At 44.6% G+C, this 15,110-nt stretch overlaps 1 protein-coding gene across 12 annotated transcripts in view; it reads left to right on the forward strand.

Annotated features, from left to right (window-relative positions):
* The window catches only part of MLC1 (modulator of VRAC current 1), a 96,328-nt gene that overhangs the window by 58,818 nt on the left and 22,400 nt on the right, over window positions 1-15,110 (forward strand). For all 12 annotated transcript variants that reach the window (XR_011320741.1, XR_011320742.1, XM_069764949.1 and 9 more), the window contains 2 exons: window positions 8,325-8,381; window positions 12,825-12,947. Coding sequence is in view for 10 of the 12 variants with exons in the window: in XM_069764949.1 (XP_069621050.1) it covers window positions 8,325-8,381; window positions 12,825-12,947 (180 nt within the window). In the remaining 2 variants the exon portion in view is untranslated. The remainder of the gene's footprint in view (window positions 1-8,324; window positions 8,382-12,824; window positions 12,948-15,110) is intronic.

Here is a 15,110-nt window from a genome sequence, read left to right on the forward strand (position 1 = left end):
AAAATTATAAGTAATGCACTTAGCCTCCATTACTTGTATTCAAGCTCACCACATAAGATTCCAATGCTGAACAAAAAGCATGTTCAATTGTGCTTAAAAAATTTTCAGCATTTAGACAAGCCTGTGAAATACTGGGAGAATATAGTCTGGTCAGATGAGACCAAAATTGAACTCTTTGCCATAATACAATCCATGTTTGGAGGCTAAAAGGCACTGCATATCACCCCAAAACACCACAGTTAAAGCACTGGTGAACTTCATATAATTGAAGGATGGATGAATGGATAAATGTACCAAGACATTCTTGATAAAAATCTGCCATCTACCAATATGGTGAAAACGAAATGAGGGTGGATGTTTTAACCCCTTCCCGACCTTTGACGCATACGCTGCGTCATGAAAGTCGGTGCCATTCCGACCCATGACGCAGCATATGTGTCATGGAAAGATCGCGTCCCTGCAGATCGGGTGAAAGGGTTAACTCCCATTTCACCCGATCTGCAGGGACAGGGGGAGTGGTAGTTTAGCCCGGGGGGGTGGCTTCACCCCCTCGTGGCTACGATCGCTCTGATTGGCTGTTGAAAGTGAAACTGCCAATCAGAGCGATTTGTAATATTTCACCTAAAAAAATGGTGAAATATTACAATCCAGCCATGGCCGATGCTGCAATATCATCGGCCATGGCTGGACACACTAATGTGCACCCACCCCACCCCACCGATCGCCCCCCCAGCCCCCCGATCTGTCCGGTACACTGTACCGGCTCCCTGCCGTCCTGTGCTCCGCTCCCCCGTCCTCCTGTCCGCTCCCCCCGTGCTCCAATCACACCCCCCGTGCTCCAATCAAACCCCCCCCGCACTCCGATCCCCCCCCGCACAGCGATCCTCCCCCCGTACAGCGATCCCTCCCCCCGCACGGCGATTCCCCCCCCGTGCTCCAATCCACCCGCCCGCACAGCGATCCCCCACTCCGTGCTCCAATCCACCCCCCCCCCCCGTGTTCCGATCCACCCCCCCGTGCTCCGACGCCCCCCCCCCCCGTGCCCTGATCTCCCCCCCCTTATACTTACCTGGCCTCCCGGGGACCGTCCGTCTTCTTTCCTGGGCGCCGCCATCTTCCAAAATGGCGGGAGCATGTGCAGTGCGCCCGCCGAATCTGCCGGCCGGCAGATTCGTTCCAGAGTGAATTTTGATCACTGAGATAGGTTACATCTCAGTGATCAAAATAAAAAAAAAAAAAGTAAATGACACCCCCCCCCCTTTGTCACCCCCATAGGTAGGGACAATAAAAAAAATAAAAAAATTTTTTTTTCCACTAAGGTTGGGGTAAGGGGTAGGGTTAGGGGTAGGGTTAGGGTTAGGGGTAGGGGTAGGGTTAGGGTTTCGGTATGTGCACACGTATTCTGGTCCTCTGCGGATTTTTCCGCTGCGGATTTGATAAATCCGCAGTGCTAAACCGCTGCGGATTTATGGCGGATTTAACATGTTTTTTCTGCGCATTTCAATGCGGTTTTACAACAGCGATTTTCTATTTGAGCAGTTGTAAAACCGCTGCGGAATCCGCAGAAAAAAGTGACATGCTGCGGAATGTAAACCACTGCGTTTCCGTGCAGTTTTTCTGCAGCATGTGTACAGCGATTTTTGTTTTCCATAGGTTTGCATTGAACTGTAAACTCATGGGAAACTGCTGCGGATCCGCAGCGTTTTCCGCAGCGTGTGCACATACCTTTAGAATTAAGCTATGTGCACACGGTGCGGATTGGCCGCTGCGGATTCGCAGCAGTGTTCCATCAGGTTTACAGTACCATGTAAACATATGGAAAACCAAATCCGCTGTGCCCATTGTGCGGAAAATACCGCGCGGGAACGCTGCGTTGTATTTTCCGCAGCATGTCAATTCTTTGTGCGGATTCCGCAGCGTTTTACACCTGTTCCTCAATAGGAATCCGCAGGTGAAATCCGGACAAAAAACACTGGAAATCCGCGGTAAATCCGCAGGTAAAACGCAGTGCCTTTTACCCACGGATTTTTCAAAAATGGTGCTGAAAAATCTCATACGAATCCGCAACGTTGGCACATAGCCTTAGGGCTAGGTTTGGGTTGGAATTAGGGTTGTGGTTAGGGTTAGGGGTGTGTTGGGGTTACGGGTGTGTTGGGGTTAGGGTTGTGATTAGGGTTACGGCTACAGTTGGGATAAGGGTTAGGGGTGTGTTGGAATTAGAATTGAGGGGTTTCCACTGTTTAGGCACATCAGGGGGTCTCCGAACGCAACATGGCGCCACCATTGATTCCAGCCAATCTTGTATTCAAAAAGTCAAATGGTGCTCCCTCACTTCCGAGCCCCGACGTGCACCCAAACAGTGGTTTACCCCCACATATGGGGTACCAGCATACTCAGGACAAACTGCGCAACAATTACTGGGGTCCAATTTCTCCTGTTACCCTTGTGAAAATAAAGAAATGCTTGCTAAAACATCATTTTTGAGGAAAGAAAAATGATTTTTTATTTTCACGGCTCTGCGTTGTAAACGTCTGTGAAGCACTTGGGGGTTCAAAGTGCTCACCACATATCTAGATAAGTTCCTTGGGGGGTCTAATTTCTAAAATGGGGTCACTTGTGGGGGGTTTCTACTGTTTAGGCACACCAGGGGCTCTGCAAACGCAATGTGATGCCCGCAGACCATTCCATCAAAGTCTGCATTTCAAAAGTCACTACTTCCCTTCTGAGCCACGACGTGTGCCCAAACAGTGGTTTACCCCCACACATGGGGTATCAGCGTACTCAGGAGAAACTGGACAACAACTTTTGGGGTCCAATTTCTCCTGTAACCCTTGGGAAAATAAAAAATTCTGGGCTAAATAATTATTTTTGAGGAAAGAAAACGTATTTATTATTTTCACGGCTCTGCATTATAAACTTCTATGAAGCACTTGGGGGTTCAAAGTGCTCACCACACATCTAGATAAGTTCCTTTCGGGGTCTAGTTTCCAAAATGGGGTCACTTGTGGGGGATTTCTACTGTTTAGGCACATCAGGGGCTCTGCAAACGCAACGTGACGCCCGCAGAGCATTCCATCAAAGTCTGCATTTCAAAACGTCACTACTTCAATTCCGAGCCCCGGCATGTGCCCAAACAGTAGTTTACCCCCACATATGGGGTATCACCGTACTCAGGAGAAACTGGACAACAAATATTGGGGTCAAATTTCTCCTGTTACCCTTTGTAAAATAAAAAATTGCAGGCTAAAAGATCATTTTTGAGAAAATAATTTTTTTTTTTTATTTTCATGGCTCTGCGTTATAAACTTCTGTGAAGCACTTGGGGGTTCAAAGTCCTCACCACACATCTAGATTAGTTCCTTTGGGGGTCTAGTTTCCAAAATGGGGTCATTTCTGGGGGATCTCCAATGTTTAGGCACACAGGGGCTCTCCAAACGTGACATGGTGTCCGCTAATGATTGGAGCTAATTTTCCATTTAAAAAGCCAAATGGCGTGCCATCCCTTCCGAGCCCTGCCGTGCGCCCAAACAGTGGTTTACCCCCACATATGGGGTATCAGCGTACTCAGGACAAACTGGACAACAATATTTGGGGTCCAATTTCTCCTATTATCCTTGGCAAAATAGGAAATTCCAGGCTAAAAAATCATTTTTGAGGAAAGAAAAATTATTTTTTATTTTCATGGCTCTGCGTTATAAACTTCTGTGAAGCACCTGGGGGTTTAAAGTGCTCAATATGCATCTAGATAAGTTCCTTGGGGGGTCTAGTTTCCAAAATGGGGTCACTTGTGGGGGAGCTCCAATGCATAGGCACACAGGGGCTCTCCAAACGCGACATGGTGTCCGCTAACAATTGGAGCTAATTTTCCATTCAAAAAGTCAAATGGCGCGCCTTCCCTTCCGAGCCCTGCCGTGTGCCCAAACAGTGGTTTACCCCCACATATGAGGTATCGGCGTACTCGGGAGAAATTGCCCAAGAAATTTTATGATCCATTTTATCCTACTGCCCATGTGAAAATGAAAAAATTGAGGCGAAAAGAATTTTTTTGTGAAAAAAAAGTACTTTTTCATTTTTACAGATCAATTTGTGAAGCACCTGAGGGTTTAAAGTGCTCACTAGGCATCTAAATAAGTTCCTTGGGGGGTCTAGTTTCCAAAATGGGGTCACTTGTGGGGGAGCGCCAATGTTTAGGCACACAGGAGCTCTCCAAACGCGACATGGTGTCCGCTAACGATGGAAATAATTTTTCATTCAAAAAGTCAAATGGCGCTCCTTCCTTTCCGAGCCTTACCATGTGCCCAAACAGTGGTTTACCCCCACATATGAGGTATCGGCGTACTCAGGAGAAATTGCCCAACACATTTTAGGATCCATTTTATCCTGTTGCCCATGTGAAAATGAAAAAATTGAGGCTAAAAAATTTTTTTGTGAAAAAAAAGTACTTTTTCATTTTTACGGATCAATTTGTGAAGCACCTGGGGGTTCAAAGTGCTCACTATGCATCTAGATAAGTTCCTTGGGGCGTCTAGTTTCCAAAATGGGGTCACTTGTGGGGGAGCTCCAATTTTTAGGCACACGGGGGCTCTCCAAACGTGACATGGTGTCCGCTAAAGAGTGGAGCCAATTTTTGATTCAAAAAGTCAAATGGCGCTCCTTCCCTTCCAAGCCCTGCCGTGTGCCCAAACAGTGGTTTACCCCCACATATGAGGTATTAGCGTACTCAGGACAAATTGGACAACAACTTTCGTGGTTCAGTTTCTCCTTTTACCATTGGGAAAATAAAAAAATTGTTGCTAAAAGATAATTTTTTTGACTAAAAAGTTAAATGTTCATTTTTTCCTTCCATGTTGCTTCTGCTGCTGTGAAGCACCTGAAGGGTTAATAAACTTTTTGAATGTGGTTTTGAGTACCTTGAGGGGTGCAGTTTTTAGAATGGTGTCACTTTTGGGTATTTTCAGCCATATAGACCCCTCAAACTGACTTCAAATGTGAGGTGGTCCCTAAAAAAATGGTTTTGTAAATTTCGTTGTAAAAATGACAAATCGCTGGTCAAATTTTAACCCTTATAACTTCCTAACAAAAAAAAATTTTGTTTCCAAAATTGTGCTGATGTAAAGTAAACATGTGGGAAATGTTATTTATTAACTATTTTGTGTCACATATCTTTCTGGTTTAACAGAATAAAAATTCAAAATGTGAAAATTGCGAAATTTTCAAAATTTTCGCCAAATTTCCGTTTTTATCACAAATAAACGCAGAATTTATTGACCTAAATTTACCACTAACATGAAGCCCAATATGTCACGAAAAAACAATCTCCGAACCGCTAGGATCCGTTGAAGCGTTCCTGAGTTATTACCTCATAAAGGGACACTGGTCAGAATTGCAAAAAACGGCCAGGTCTTTAAGGTCAAAATAGGCTGGGTCATGAAGGGGTTAATAAGTCAAAAATCCCACACACACAGCCAAGGAAACTGTCAATTGATTTCAAAGTAAGAATATAAATCTGCTAGAATAGGAAAGCCACTCACCTGACCTGAATCCAATATAAAATTTATAGAAGTAACTAAAGCTCAGAGTTCATAGAAGGAGCCCACGAAATCTTCAGGATTTGAAAAGTCTTTGTGTGGAAGAATAGGTCAGAATCACACTTGAGCAATGCATGCGACTAGTTTCTATACAAAGCTTTCGTACGAAGTATTAATGAAAGTCCAGTAAGTCTGTTCAATACTTTTTTTTCCCCCTGTCATTTTTGATTATTACACAAAACTTAATTTATGGACATTAATGATTTGATCTCTGTCTGTGTGGATTTGATGGGTTGTTACTGACATCTGGTGGGCATTTCATTTCAATAGCACCTTTAGAAATATACAGTACAGACCAAATGTTTGGACACACCTTCTCATTTAAAGATTTTTCTGTGTTTTCTTGACTATGAAAATTGTACATTCACACTGAAGGCATCAAAACTATGAATTAACACATATGGAATATCTAATATATAATTGCCTAGAATACTACTTCCTGCAATTTGTGCCAACTTCCGTGGCTTTGTCCGGAGCTAATGTCCAGAGCTAATGTCCGGAGCTAATGTCCGGAGATAAGTGACGTCAACAGTGTCCAGTGTCTGATTGGTTGCCGCCTGCTGTGAGCGACCAATCAGAAACGTGCCGTACTGTGACACACTCCGCCCCCGCCATTTTGGTGTGATTTTTGAATTTTTACCTCACAGCAAGTTTCTACTGCGTGGAGGCGGGCCCAGTGACGTTGCTCTTCAAGCTCCTGCCGAATTTCGTCAAAAAAATGATAATACCATTTACCAAAACTATATATATTTAGTTGTGAAGTGGTTCAGTGACATTTTCACACCAATTTTGAACTTTTGTTTGGTGTTTTCTCCATATACTGCCTATTATTTTTGTTCTTTCTTACTATTATTTATTAATTGTATTATTCTTACATTTGAATAAATAAAGTATATATGGATTCTAGACTCCCGATTCTTTAGAATCGGGCTGCCATCTAGTACTTAATTTCAGTTATTTCACACTTTTTATTATGTCTTATATTCTAGGTTCTTCAAAGTAGCCAGTGCCACCTTTTGCTTTGATGACTGCTTTTCACACTCTTGGTATTCTCTCGATGAGCTTCAAGAGGTAGTCACCGGGAATGGTCTTCCAACAATCTTGAAGGAGTTCCCAGAGATGCTCAGCACTTGTTGGCCCTTTTGCCTTCACTCTGCGGTCCATCTCACCCCCAAACCATCTTGATTGGGTTCAGGTCTGGTGACCGTGGAGGCCAGGTCATCTGTCATAGTCATGAAAATACAGAAAAATCTTTAAATGAGAAGGTGTATCCAAACTTTTGGTCTGTACTGTATATACTTAGAAAATTGGTGACATGTTCAATACATATTTCACCCCCTATATAACAGTGGTCCCTAACCTTTCAGCTTTGAGAGTGTCGTGAGCCACATTTAGGATTGAGAGTTGCAAGCCACATCCAGCTCCCGCCCCCCTCACCGTAGTGACACTCAGAGCCCCTATTTCTGGTATAATAATAGCCAAAGCTTTTCCATAGAAATCACACTGAGACTGTATATCATGATTTACCAATACCTCCATTCATCATTCTCGCATCAATCACTCCCACCACACTTTTGCATCCAGCTTCAATCATCTCCCTCTGACAGCATTATTCGGTAGCCAGTTTTCCATACTTAAATTATCTTCAAACCCCCAAGGCCAGAATATGTACATTCAGAGCTGCTCTTTTGTGCAGGGCTACTCATAAAATTCATCATCTGGAGAGCTGCTCTTCATAGCCATTTGATAGACGTGATGCTAATGCACCAAGCTGGCAGTCAGTCGTGAGCCATACATCATGGGCCCACGAGCCACATTGTGCCTCCCGTCCCACAGGTTGTAGACCCTTACTGTAGAATATTTATTTCAGTGGGAAAAAATTGGGAAAATTAAAACTAAATCTGTTGCATGACGACTTTAGGAGTTCAGTAGAAGATAGATTTCTATCATCTATCTGATATAATAAGCTGTGTTCAAGTATTTGGTCAGTAATAAATCACAACTTTATTAAAAGGTTCAGCCATGGAGGCTCACATGACAGATGTAAAAGTTTTAATAATGTGTTAGACACTTAAATGCCAGAAGATGCCCTTTTTACCATAATAATGGAGATACATGATACTAGCTTAAGAAATTCTATAATAGTAAAGTGATATGGGATAATAAATAACTAAAATGACATCGCAAGTGAAGAGATATACATCACACAGGAATGCACGATCATATTACAATTACGGAAAGACGCATGCTTTTTCTTAACCATGGCGAAGTAGGGAAATTAATGGATTTGTTCACATAATCATAGTATACATGAATATAAGCATTAACATTCAGGCTACACAGTACAAAAACATATATGAGTAAAATGAAACATGAAAAGGTCAAACAGTTTTCAGTGTGACCTTCCAAGGATTTTACACCAATTTTATGCACAGTATCTTTGTAGAGCCTCACTCCCTGAAACACCATCTGGTTGTGCTGCAGAAGTCACCAGCTCTCTAATTCATGGCAAGTTATATGCAGTGAAGCCACAACAAATCCGTCACGATCAACGTATTACAAACCTGCTAGCTAATATTATGCCGTAGACTGTAAATCAGCTTCGTACTACTTTTCTCTTTCTGTCTTCATTGGTCATGTACGTGCCATTGGTATTGCTTCTTCTGCTGAAATGATGGTGCTCATGACAGATACCTCAGAGCTAATAAATATCCACTGTTTTGTGTTCTCTTTCAGTGTTTTCCTAGTGCTATTGCCAGTCACGTTGCAGCGGAGTATCCAAGTAAATGTTTGGTAAGAGTATAGCAGGATCCCTGCCCTGAATTCTTGGCTGACCTTACACTATTAACTATTGAGTTAAGAGAGGCCTACAGAAAAGGAAAATATATTTTAAAGGGAATTTGTCAGTAGGCTTAACTTTCTTAAAGGGACACTGTCACCCCCTCCAGCCGTTATAAACTAAAAGAGCCACCTTGTGCAGCAGTAGTGCTGCATTCTAACAAGGTGGCTCTTTTAGTTTTTGCTTCTGTTATTCCCTCAATAATTTTCCCCAAATACCTATCTTTAGCCAGGGAGGCAGGTCTAAAGCCTCCTCTTTGAAGCGCCCAACTGCCGTCAGTCATCTCTTCTGGGGAGCTGGTCGCCGCCCCTTCAGCGCTGTTTTTGTCTGAATCTGGCGCCTGCACTGTGCGTGCCTGCCAGGGGCAGGCGCATTGAGTAGTGGCCGTCATAGCTCAGATGCCGGGTTCCTGACGGCGCCTGTGCGGACAGTGCGGCCACCCTGTTCCTGAATCCCCGCCCCGCACTGTGCATAATGCATAACACAGTGCGGGGCGGGGATTCAGCAACAGGGTGGCCGCACTGCCCGCACAGGCGCCGTCAGGAACCCGGCATCTGAGCTATGACGGCCACTACTCAATGCACCTGCCCCTGGCAGGCACGCACAGCGCAGGCGCCGGATTTCAGACGAAAGCAGCGCTGAAGGGGCGGCGACCAGCTCCCCAGAAGAGATGACTGACGGCAGTTGAGCGCTTATCATAACTAAGCATTAGTAGTACAGTAAATTATTTTTTAACATTGTGTATTTAGTTTTGTTTACTTCTTGGAGAGGGTCTCGGTATCAGAGGACCCTTCTTTCTAATTTGGCTTGCATGTACATTATTTGCCTGCTAAGGTTGAGAAAACCTTGATAAGGGTAATGACATTCTCAACCTCCATTGGAAAAGTTTGACCCTTCACTATGTTCTGTGTCTGTTTTTGCTTGTGACCCTTCTAATGCAGCAAAGTACCTGTCATTAAAGGGGTTATCTTGTATATTTTTTTTACTGTTTTGTTTCCTGTGCTTAAAAAAAAAACGCAGACAGCTGAACTCGCCCACTGCCACTCATGTGCCAGCACCCTACTGCAACCTCTAGTCCATGAATATGGCCATATCTGTGAAGTCACATTATCTTCATATCACGTGACTGCTGCAGCTAGTCATTTGATAAGCCTCTGCCTACATGCATGTATAGGCACAGGCCTGCCAGTCACTGTCAGCAGGTGGAGACAAGCCGCCAGGCACCCGCTTGCATGACTAGTCATCCGTGTAGCCCATGGCTTGGGCAGCATGTATCTGCTGAAAGGTTCCCTTTAAGTAAATGTCAGAACTAGTGATGAGCGCACATGCTCCGATAACAGCACCATGGATGGTGCTATATACAGCTCTGGCAAAAATTAAGAGACCATTACATCAAAACCCTGTCACAGGCAGCCCATTCTCCAGACCTGAACCCCATTGAAAACCTCTGGAATGTAATCAAGAGGATGATGGATAGTCACAAGCCATCAAACAAAGAAGAACTGCTTACATTTTTGCCCCAGAAGCAGTGTGAAAGACTGGTGGAAAGCATGCCAAGACGCATGAAAGCTGTGATTAAAAATCATGGTTATTCCACAAAATATTGATTTCTGAACTCTTCCTGAGTTAAAACATTAGTATTGTTGCTTCTAAATGATTATGAACTTGTTTTCTTTGCATTATTTGAGGTCTGAAAGCACTGTTTGTTTGTTTTTTAATTTTGACCATTTCTCCTTTTCAGAAAAAAAATAACAAAATTTATTGCTTGGAAATTCGGAGACTTGTTACATAGTAACATGTAACATAGTAACATAGTTAGTAAGGCCGAAAAAAGACATTTGTCCATCCAGTTCAGCCTATATTCCATCATAATTAATCCCCAGATCTACGTCCTTCTACAGAACCTAATAATTGTATGATACAATATTGTTCTACTCCAGGAAGACATCCAGACCTCCCTTGAACCCCTCGACTGAGTTCGCCATCACCACCTCCTCAGGCAAGCAATTCCAGATTCTCACTGTCCTAACAGTAAAGAATCCTCTTCTATGTTGGTGGAAGAACCTTCTCTCCTCCAGACGCAAAGAATGCCCCCTTGTGCCCGTCACCTTCCTTGGTATAAACAGATCCTCAGCGAGATATTTGTATTGTCCCCTTATATACTTATACATGGTTATTAGATCGCCCCTCAGTCGTCTTTTTTCTAGACTAAATAATCCTAATTTCGCTAATCTATCTGGGTATTGTAGTTCTCCCATCCCCTTTATTAATTTTGCTGCCCTCCTTTGTACTCTCTCTAGTTCCATTATATCCTTCCTGAGCATCGGTGCCCAAAACTGGACACAGTACTCCATGTGCGGTCTAACTAGGGATTTGTACAGAGGCAGTATAATGCTCTCATCATGCATGTTCTCAGAAGTTTATAGAATAAAAGAACATTTTACTCAAAAATATACCTATAAAGAGAAAAATCAGACAAACTGACCATTTTGCAGTGGTCTATTAATTTTTGCCAGAGCTGTAAATAAATAATACAGTAATAACATGGTATTCGAGCATACTCGGGTGTTATCCGAGTATCTCAGGCGTTCTCAATTAATATGCTCGAGTCTCCGCGACTGCATGATTCGGCTAACAGCCGTAAACATGTAGCTGCGGGGATTCGAACATATTAATTGAGCACGCCTGAGATACACTAAAGATAATACATTATCCAAGCATGTTCACTCATCACTAGTCATCCGATTTGTGATGTTCAAAAAGAGAACGTTTCCTTTGTATAGGCAAAATGTGTTCTACTCTCTCACACATGTTCACCAGCTATTACGTTCTGTCTTTTTTAAAAGTACCGGTATTTTCCCACTGTGATATTAATGGAATATCAATACTACATGGTTGGTGGATGTTAGAGGACCTTTCGCAAACATTTATGCGACGCCCGCTAGGGCCATGGGGTACTCGGAACCGGGTCGGATGATTCTTAAAGGGGTGGTCATGGCAGCAGTGACCTGGTCCGTGGCCCTGGGCGCACACTTAAAGTGATGAGGGAATGTTTGTAGGGGATTTCACATGATGCCACCTGTGGTATTCGGCAATGGGTAGCCGACGCTGCTTAAGGGGACCGTTGGGGCTGATGGTGCCGCAGCTGAGATGGTTCTGCTCCTCACAGGTGGAGCGAGGCCCCAGGGCTATGCGTACAGTCTATCAGGGATCATGGATGTTGGGGTAAAGGACTGAGGATGTGGGAAAAATGACTTGAAGACACAAAGACAGTAGTTTCTTTTATCTTTAATGCAGATGCAGTCTGGGGCACTAGTGAAAGGTGGTCATGGAGATCCGGGCAGCCTGGAAGCATTTCAGGGTCCACCTAGCCAGGTGTATTTGGAGGCCTTCCCCTCTGCGCTGCTCCCTAGGTTCTTGGTGCCTTAAGATCCCCACAAGTTCCTGTTACAGTCTGTCCATGAAATGGAACATTTCCCCACATGGCAGGCAGCTTGAGCCTGTTCCAGGTGTCACTCCCTCGTGGTGTCTCCGGACTTTCGTATTCTGTCTCTGCCTCAGGGTGTCAGCTGGAGCCAGGAGACTTGCAATCTCCTACCCTCCAGTTTTAGTTGCTGGGCCTGCAGTTCCCACACCACCACGGACTTCAGTGTCCGGTCTTTGGCGCTCAGTCCTGGGGTGAGCTCAGTCGCAGCTCCAATCCCCCCAGGTTCTCCTCACTTGCTTCTTCCTCCTTCACTGTCTGCTGCCCAGACTAACACTCACTCTTCCTCTTACCCCACCTCCAGGCCAGAATCTATAGGGAAGCTCCCCTAAAACAGGTGTTAGAGCTCCCCCTTCTGGTCTGGAGTCTGGAAAGGTGTGCATGCTGAAATTACCTGGTAAGGGGACCCCTCTTTGCTCCCAGGTATGACATCACCCCCTGTGAAGGAGGCAATGCCACTGTGGCAACCGGACTCCTGGGGTGCCACAGTTACGTTATCAACTGTACATTCCCACATATAGCTGCAGCTGTAAAACATAAAATCTTGTTTTCTTCACTTCGTTATGGAGATATAGGATGTTGACCTTATGTATGTGGCAGATATGGAAACAGCCAAGCATGTTAAAAAATAGACCACTTCCCAAGAGAATTCATGCCTTCTCATGGGCTGGCATGACCATGCCCACAGTCAGACAATTTATCATGTTTGTCAGCCAGCCATGTTTCTTAAATCCAGCATAAGCATGTTGATGCTTCTGGCGGTAGTGTCACTCCTGCATGGAAGAGGGCAATGACTGTTTGATTTCATTGTATTCAACCCACCTAATCTCTTCTTATTCTGTGGCACACCCTTTTCCAAAAAATTACATATGTTTTCTTTCTTGAACTTTACATTTTTTGTGGTTCCCTGTAGGTGGAAGTTCTGATTGCTACCAGCAGTGTTACATCACCAGTATTATTTACTACATCCGCATATTTGTCTGTTAATATTGTGAGAACAATTGATTTTTTTAAAACCTACCCACCTGCTGTTAAGGTAAGTCTGCTATATTTTTTTATTTAATAGACTTCACAACATTGAACCTTCAACTCCAAAAGCAAAAAGTTTTGAAAATATTAAATATCAAAATGTCTGTTATTTCAGTATTAACTATGTACACCACGTTTAGAAATACACACATTTAGATGCCTTGTCAAGGTATCATTGATAGCATGAGGATTGTTCTAACATGCTGAATGTACATATACCCTCAAATCATCAAAATCCGCAAGTGGCAGATCCATTTTTAATTTCTATCCAATGACATCCCACAGTGACTCTGTATGCCATGGTAGCACGTTTAGGCCACACAGGTTGCTCACAGTAGCACCAGCAACAAGGAGCTTGTCGTTGTCATGTTGAATAACAGCTTCTTCGATAAATGGATGTACTACTGATTTCATGATTGGTCCATTCTGTATTTAAAGTGAAAATGGACATCACATGCCAAGCCTAAAGCATCAAACAATGTTTACATATCAATCAGAAGGCATTTATATTGGGTTACGAGCCAGACATCCAGCTACAGGTGATTCATTGACCTCTTGCCACCACTCTCAAATGCCACCATGGTACAAAACAGGAAGGCAATGGAGTCTTCATTCCAGGTACACTAACAGTTCTGTGTTATATTGATTTGGTTGTGGAACCTGTGGTACAGCCATTTATCCAAAGTGTGTTAGGAGCTGTCTTTCAACACGACAATGCCTTATGTTGCTGGTGCTAATTTACCTTAAACATACTAACATAGAGTCACGGCCTCGGATACTTACCTGCCTTCTCCCGTCCCTCGGCACGCTCCTGACTCGTTCCCTCGCCGCTCCTCCTCTGTCTTCTCCGGGTCTCAGCGCGTCCTATCTCCGCGCATGCGCAGTTGTGCCTCCTCTGCCACTGGGTTCCCTGGGAGGTCGCGACCTGATGGCTCCTCCCCAATGTGGCGGCACCCATCAGGTATTTCTTACCGGCGTCTTCCTAGGTAAGAAGCCTGTGCTTCTTAGGCTATCGCGTAGCATATCTTGCCTTGCCAGCGTCCTCTTTGTCCTCAGGCCCCTCTTTGACTCTTTTGTTTTAGCCCTGTGTCCCAGCCGTTCCAGTCCTGTGTCTCTCCCATGCCAGTCCAGAGTCTTTGCCGTTCCTGCCTTGTGTCTCTGCCGTGCCAGCCCAGAGTCCCAACCGTACCTGCCCAGTGTCTTTGCCGTTCCTGCCCTGTGTTTCTGCCGTATCAGTCCAGAGTCTCTGCTGTGCCTGTCTCGCGACACTACTGTGCCAGCCTTGTGCCATTGCTGCACTCGCTCTGTGTCTCTGCCATATCTGTCCTGTGTCTCCGCTGTGCCACACTTGTGCCTCAACCCTACCAGTCTGGCATCAAGTCTTGCCTCCCAGTTCTCCCTGCTTGTATCCTTTACCTCTGGTCCTTTGTCACCTTTCCTCTCCTCCTTGTAGTCGTCCCTTTGACTTTAGCAGTTGTGTCTCCATCCCCCTTGGGCCTGCTCCTAATGCTCCCTGTATAGGGGGTGGTTCCATCTGGTCCGCTCACCCTCGGGAGCTCTAGAGCCACGACCCAGAGGGTCCACTCTCGGGTTCTCCCTGAATCCTAATAGTAAGCACAGGCCATGGACCCCGCTGGAGCTTCTACCGCTCAAAAAGAGCTGGTCTTTTTGCAAGATAATCAGACCGTATTATGTCCTGCATGAAAACTATGGACACCCGACTCTCCTCGCTTCAGTCTACAGATCCTGTGAATGCTTCTCAGCTAGCGGGCCTACAGCAGGAGTTGGCTCAGCAGCGAGACATCCAGGCCAATATTCTTAATTAAATGGCTTCAGTGGACAAACGGTTGCTCTCTTTGCAGTCGGCCGCTTCTACATCTGCTTCCGCTCCCCACCCTCCTCCCTGTTTGGCTAAACCACCTCAATACAGTGGTGATCCCAAACTTTTTTTTAATCAAATGTTTTTATTAAACAGTGAGAAAAATATATGCAGATTACATTACTGCAAACAGTACACATCTATGTTTTGCATTTTCAATAAACTTTCAGCCCCAAACCAACCTCCCTCCCCCTCCTCACCCCCACCCCTGGAGACCTAACAAGAACCACTCCGATCTACCCGAATGTCCATTATTAACCAGGAACAAGAAGGCGTCGTTTTAATACTGCT

This window comes from Ranitomeya imitator, chromosome 4 (genome assembly GCF_032444005.1).
Source record: "Ranitomeya imitator isolate aRanImi1 chromosome 4, aRanImi1.pri, whole genome shotgun sequence".
Taxonomy (NCBI): domain Eukaryota; kingdom Metazoa; phylum Chordata; class Amphibia; order Anura; family Dendrobatidae; genus Ranitomeya; species Ranitomeya imitator.